This window comes from Sinocyclocheilus anshuiensis, unplaced genomic scaffold, assembly GCF_001515605.1.
Source record: "Sinocyclocheilus anshuiensis isolate Anshui unplaced genomic scaffold, SAMN03320099.WGS_v1.1 scaffold113, whole genome shotgun sequence".
Classification (NCBI taxonomy): Eukaryota; Metazoa; Chordata; class Actinopteri; order Cypriniformes; family Cyprinidae; genus Sinocyclocheilus; species Sinocyclocheilus anshuiensis.
Window position 1 is genome coordinate 393,541 of NW_015539827.1, and position 6,936 is coordinate 400,476.

The 6,936-nt window shown below is 36.4% G+C and overlaps 1 protein-coding gene across 1 annotated transcript in view; it reads left to right on the forward strand.

Moving 5' to 3' along the window:
• Nucleotides 1-6,936, forward strand: part of triob (trio Rho guanine nucleotide exchange factor b) — a 147,276-nt gene that overhangs the window by 86,826 nt on the left and 53,514 nt on the right. The window contains exons 19-25 of the mRNA XM_016480441.1: nucleotides 73-187; nucleotides 1,132-1,247; nucleotides 1,888-2,082; nucleotides 2,233-2,348; nucleotides 2,618-2,684; nucleotides 3,718-3,827; nucleotides 3,923-3,992. Of these exons, the coding sequence (XP_016335927.1) occupies nucleotides 73-187; nucleotides 1,132-1,247; nucleotides 1,888-2,082; nucleotides 2,233-2,348; nucleotides 2,618-2,684; nucleotides 3,718-3,827; nucleotides 3,923-3,992 (789 nt within the window). The remainder of the gene's footprint in view (nucleotides 1-72; nucleotides 188-1,131; nucleotides 1,248-1,887; nucleotides 2,083-2,232; nucleotides 2,349-2,617; nucleotides 2,685-3,717; nucleotides 3,828-3,922; nucleotides 3,993-6,936) is intronic.

The following is a 6,936-nucleotide window of genomic DNA, read 5'->3' on the forward strand; positions in this document are numbered from 1 at the left end:
ATTCCGATCATGACATTAAATATTTAGTGCACATTTACTCAGAACTGACTTTTTTTTTCTCTCTGTTTGAAGGCATGCACATTAGCAAGACGCAACGCTGATGTCTTCCTCAAGTACTTGCACAGAAACAGTGTGAATATGCCGGGAATGCTCGCACATGTCAAAGCCCCTGAACAACAAGTCAAGAGTAAGACTACATTCTCATTTTAAAAAGCAGTTTTATGACTGGTTTAAAGGACCAAATTTAGCCATCATTTGCTATTTGATTACCATTATTATATGTGGACCACAAAACCAGTCATAAGGGTACATTTCAAATAGGGTAATAGGATGCTACATGCACTTTTACAAGTTGTTTGAACTGAAATGTGTGTTGGCAGTGTGTGTACACAACCACCCTATAATGATAAAAATCCACCCAGTGGTTTTTTTAATCTGGCTAAATGTTTTCCCCTTTCTCAAATCGAGCCGATCTCAGATACCTGAAATGATCCGAACTTCCCATCACTATCTGAGAGCAGCTCGGAAGAGAGGGGTGGGTCAGCATAGCTCATTAACATTTAAAGGAAAATGCTACAAAAACGGCTTGATCTGAAAAGAGCTGTTTTTGACAGGGTAAAAAAGGTGTTTTTTACACTACCATTGAGAAATTTTAACCAAACTATGTTACAGACTTTTCATTAAGACCCTAAAGAATCATATCAACTTGTGGAAAATGGGCATCCTATCACCCCTTTAAAGCTGAATAAATAAGCTTTCCAGTATTATATTTGGCCAAGATACAACTATTTGAAAATCTGGAATCTGAGATTGCAAAAAAATCAAAATATTGAGAAAATCGCCTTTAAAGCTGTCCAGAGGAAGTCCTTAACAATGCATATTACTAATCAAAATTAAGTTTTGATATATTTATGGTAGGAAATTGACAAAATATCTTCATGGAACATGATCTTTACTTAATTCCCTAATGATTTTTGGCGATAATTTTGACCCATACAATGTATTTTTGGCTATTGCTACAAATATACCCCAGTGACTTAAGATTTGTTTTGTGATTCAGGCTCACATATTGTTATGACTCCAGGGTTCACGTATGTTCTGTGTTTCTGATTCTGTCGCTGTGTCCTGCAGACATCCTTAATGAGTTGCTGCAGCGGGAGAACCGGGTTCTGCACTTCTGGACCATGAGGAAGAGAAGGCTTGACCAGTGTCAGCAGTATGTGGTGTTTGAACGCAGCGCCAAACAGGTCAGTACTAGTTTAATCCCAGTCTGAACCAGTAAAAAGACAAAGAGCCTGTTTTTTGAGTCAGCCTATAGTCTGGTCCTAATTGCGTCTTGTTTTGGTCAAGTAAACTTAGCCAGAGAGAGTCTGTTTGTGAGAAGGTGCACCTGAGATTGAAGCAAAGTGGTAACTTGATATGATGATTAAAATGTCACTGCATTCTCTTACTTTTACAGACAAAACCAAAATATAGTGTAAAATGTGATTTCTGAATTTCTGTGTAAGGATTGCTTTACAGAGAAGAGAAAGATTTCCTTACAGCCATTGCAAAACCAATGGCTTATTAATTTGGGCAACTCAACAGGTCTGAATACTTTCCGTACCCACTGTATATTAATAAATTAACATTTCATATTGACAAAGGAATGTAGGAAAATATTAATTGATTTTCATTTTGGGTAAACTATCCCTTTAATTTTACAACTTTGTTCATCCAAGGTTATTCTATGACTGTGATTGTCAGCATGTTGCAGGTTTATCATCTTGCCAGCAAATCACAGTTCACCTCACAGAATATGTTTACACTCTGATCTGTGCCTCTGTGGAATCAGTGTAGCTCTCTCTATAGCTCACTCGCCCTCTCGCTCTCTCGCTTTCTCCCTAGCAAACCAAAGAGCGGGTAAAGTTGTTGATCCAGCTGGCTGATGGTTTTTGTGAGAAGGGCCACGCCCATGTGAGCGAGATTCAGAAATGGGTCGCCTCGGTGGATAAACGCTACCGCGACTTTTCCCTCCGCATGGACAAGTACCGTTCCTGCCTGGAGAAAGCGCTTGGCCTGTCCACTGACTCCAACAAAGCGGTGAGAGGGCTGGGAGAGTGGGTGTGTTGATGTGGCCTGCATGGCTGGAGTGTGGATGAACCGTATGTTTGTTGTAAGGGTCATTAACCATGTTAATGTATGAAAGAAAGGTGATTTCTGACCATTGGAACATTTCTTTTGGGGTTTCAGAGTAAAGGTCTGCAGTTGGACATCATTCCAGCCAGTGCTCCTGGTGCAGAGGTCAAGCTCAGAGACGCCAACCATGAACTCAATGAGGAGAAACGCAAATCGGCCCGCAGAAAAGAGTATGTTTTTTAAACATGATTATATGATATCAAGCCAACAGCAGGAAGTGCTGAAAGGGCGGAGTTAATACTTCATCTGAAGAACGTCCAGCTTTAGTTACTTTGTGTTTTAAAGAAACACCCATAAATATGCATACTAAAGTAAACATGTTTTCATTTTTGAGGTTTTTATGCTTGAATGAAACCCCTTCCAGAGGTATTGTGCTTTCAAACAAATGTTGACAATAGGTCTCTGGTGCATTGCCTGTTACCTCTCTCTCTCTTTTCAGGTTTATAATGGCGGAGCTCATTCAGACCGAGAAGGCATATGTGAGAGACCTGCGGGAGTGTATGGATGTAAGTGCTGTTGTCGCGGTTTCCTCCGTACGAACCAACATTTAGAGGGTGTGGTACACCAATGTCCAAAAAGCCCTGTGCTATAAATGTATTCACTGCAGTACAGCCTAAGAACAATCCAGTTTATCCAGGAAGAGCTACTGTTTGATCTCATGAAAAGATTGAGTGTCATTAAAACACTGACCATGTTTACATGCACCATTTTTGAATCCAAAAAAGTGCTCCACAGCTATTTGAATATTCATGCACTTTGGAATACACATGTAATCATATTCCGAAAATAATACATGTGCATTCTTTTTCTTTCAATCTCTTCTGGGAAAAAAAAAAGCTGTCTGTGATTCATTTATTATGATGCATTTTTGTAATTGAATCAGCTCATTTATTTTCATTCGCATCCTGGACAATAGCATATGCAAACCGTAGTTCATCTCAAAGGGTGTTTTTAACCCATCTGTATATTGATTTATGTTTATTTCAATTAAGGTTTGTAACAGAAATCAACAGGCATCAATAGTTCGATATGCTTGTTCTATTTTAGCACCCAGAATTACTTTTGTTATGATGTTTGAGGTTAAACATTAATATTCGGTTTCAGTGTATATTCTGGATAATATGGTTTATAACCCAAAATTCTGATTAATACAGGTTAATACCACAGGACTTTGTCAAACAGTCATTTTAAAAGAAAATAGAAAGTTGAAAATATAATTAAAACTGTAAAAACTTTTTAATATAATGTTCTTGTTTTCATAATCATTTTGATCAAATTACAATTCATTTGGTGACAATTATAAGAGAATGTTCTTTGCTTCAGACATACGTTCCATTGAAATAATTGAAGATGCATTTGAAGAAAAATTGTATTAACCAATAATATCAGAGCCAACTATCCACAATCTGAACACATCCAGATAGATAAAGTCTAACGATGTAAACGCTGAAATACAGAATTTGTCTTTGAAAGTGTAATAGTATTAGTCTGTTATCACATTTTTGGAAAAAATTCTAAGTGTGAGTGTGTGTGTTTCAGACATATCTGTGGGAGATGACCAGTGGTGTGGAGGAGATTCCCCCAGGGATTGTCAATAGAGAGCACATCATTTTCGGCAACATGCAAGACCTATACGAGTTCCATCACAAGTCAGTGAACCTTATAAACTGCAATTCTTATAATTATGTATTTCTAACTTCCTTTACTTACCATTTCCCTATGCACTTCTCTGTCCTATTCTCAGTATTTTCCTTAAAGAACTGGAAAAATATGAGCAGCTTCCAGAGGATGTGGGTCACTGTTTCGTCACATGGGTGAGTGTCAGTGTGCTAGAGATAATCTTATCAAGATGTGCACCAGACTCATGTAACAATATATTGACATTAAATCAGATCATTAGGACACATATCTAGGTTGCACTGTATTTGACAGTACATGCACTTACAGTTTACATACAATGGAAGTACTGAGTAATATACAGTATATATCTATATATTAGGGATGGGAAGATTCACCGATTCGCTTGGTGCATCGGCAAAAAAAGTTAATAATGCGATGCATCGGTTTAAAAAGTGTGCATCGGATACAAGTTGGCATTTGTATCGTGATGCATAATTTCTAACATATTTGCATCGGTAAAAACCGATTTATTTATATATAATTACTAGTGGGTGGCTACACTTTTATTGTTTAGAAAGTGACCAATAATCTGTGACCAATATTTCATATGTAGATTGAATTCTCCTCTCGAAACTGTTTCTCAAGCGCGTTCTCTCGGCTTGACCAGTGTCAGCAGTATGTGGTGTTTGAACGCAGCGCCAAACAGGTCAGTACTAGTTTAATCCCAGTCTGAACCAGTAAAAAGACAAAGAGCCTGTTTTTTGAGTCAGCCTATAGTCTGGTCCTAATTGCGTCTTGTTTTGGTCAAGTAAACTTAGCCAGAGAGAGTCTGTTTGTGAGAAGGTGCACCTGAGATTGAAGCAAAGTGGTAACTTGATATGATGATTAAAATGTCACTGCATTCTCTTACTTTTACAGACAAAACCAAAATATAGTGTAAAATGTGATTTCTGAATTTCTGTGTAAGGATTGCTTTACAGAGAAGAGAAAGATTTCCTTACAGCCATTGCAAAACCAATGGCTTATTAATTTGGGCAACTCAACAAAAATAAAATTTGTTAGTAGTAAGGTACACATTTGTAAAAGCAAACAGCTTACATATTGTATATACATAAATGGAGAGCTAGTTTTAACAGATGTAATTCAGCCACAAATCATTTATTCAATGCCATTTCCAGAAAACTGAAATGATGATAAATGTCTGTTTTTAATGCAGTGCAGTGCCATATTTGCGTGCAATGTGCATCATACAGTCCACAGGAGTGTCATTTCAAAAGTTTCTCAAAATTTCAAGAAAGAGGGTAGGAATATATCATCTCCTCACTTTCATCAAACGTCAGTTTCGCCGACAGAATTTTATTATTCACACCCTAACGTCTAATTGAGATCAAATTAGTTTATTTCATACACAATTGACTGGAAGCCGCCGCAGACCACAACAAGTATTTCTGGAGTCTCAAATAACAGAACCATGTCAGGTCAAGCATTCAGTGGTTTGCGTGACTGCTGTATAAACCCGAAAGAGGTTCAACTGTCATGAAAAAAAGTGTATGTATTTGTAGCACTTACTAGCACTTCATTTATATTTTGCCCTATTATGGTGAAAAAGCATCTGCCTAAAAAAATAACTGAAAATGTTCTCCTAATGCACATGTTCTGAAGTTGTGTAAATTGTGTCTGTTGCATAATTACAGTGTAGGCTTTCAGGAAGTCTGTGGTACTGGATGGAGTTTCTCTCTTCGTTCTGCGTTCAAACGCTTAGTAATTGAGAGGAAGGACTCTAGTTTGACCACACAGTGCTCTGCTGCAGTACTCACAGTCTTCCCCAGGCTGTGTAATGAGGGTGGCCCGCAAAGTTCCTCTTTGACACACAAACATTTTGTCAGTAAACATTAGTGCCTGCACACAATGCAACCTGTTCTGAAATCAGTTACTTTTAAATTGACGTGAAAATGTTGATGGGTTTCAAAATGAGATTGAGCACTTTTAGAGATCTCACTCCCTCTTGAGGATGCATGAGAGTATAACATATACACATGTGTTCCAACACATTGGCTTTTTTTATATATATCCTTGTCTGGATTTCCCTTTTACATCTATTGTTAATAAAAGCTAATTATAATTTCTATAAACTAAACCTAACCTTGAAGACGTTGTTTTGTCCCTTTACTGCTATTTTTTTGAGGCAATTTTTTTAAATCTTTGCTCCCACAAGATTAGAAAAACAAGCATATATTCAAGTTTTATCCTCTAACCATCTTGTATTGTTTGTCCTTTTGACTTTTTTTCTGCAGGCTTTGGAGTGGATCCATGATACAGGAGAGTTTTACCTATCCACACACACCTCCACAGGCTCCACTATACACCACACACAGGAACTGCTGAAAGAACATGAGGAATTCCAGATTACAGCTAAGGTATGTCTCAATATAGGAACGTTTTGCTTTCTTATTTTCCTAGATGCCTGTAAACTGAATCAGAACGCTTGTACATCAATATGAACATGTTCTATTGTCCGTTTATTGTCATAATTTACTCTCTGCCGCCTTGTTCCAAACCCAGCTTTCTTTCGAGTCTTGTGAACAGATTTTACATACTTTGTAATATGCTAAAACAATAAAAATGTTGTTTATATAATAAACTTTAAATTAAAATAATAAAATAAAAAAAACGTATTTTATGTCAGCTAGTTGCTGAGGCAATATATCTTATTTTCATTTAGTTTAACTTAAATAACTAAAACTAAAGTAACAGAAATAATAAGAGAAACTACACAGACATACTGGAGAAATAAAAATGACAAAAATGTGCAACATTACTAAAACTTTAACTGAAATTAGAATAAAGAACATGAACATCTATATATATATATATATATATATATAAATGATTCGAAATATGATAATATTTTGTGGCCAAAAGTGTTTTTTTTTTTGTTTTTTTTCAAATTATGACATCCTTATGTCATGGATACACAATGTGTAGTCATGGCCTCGAGATATTGTGTGTTATATTGGCTAAAATCATTTAAGTTAATTTTTTTTCCTCATTAATGTACACACAGCACCCCATATTGCCCATATTGAACAGAATTGTTGACATTTTTGCAGATTTATTAAAAAAGAAAAACTGAAATAT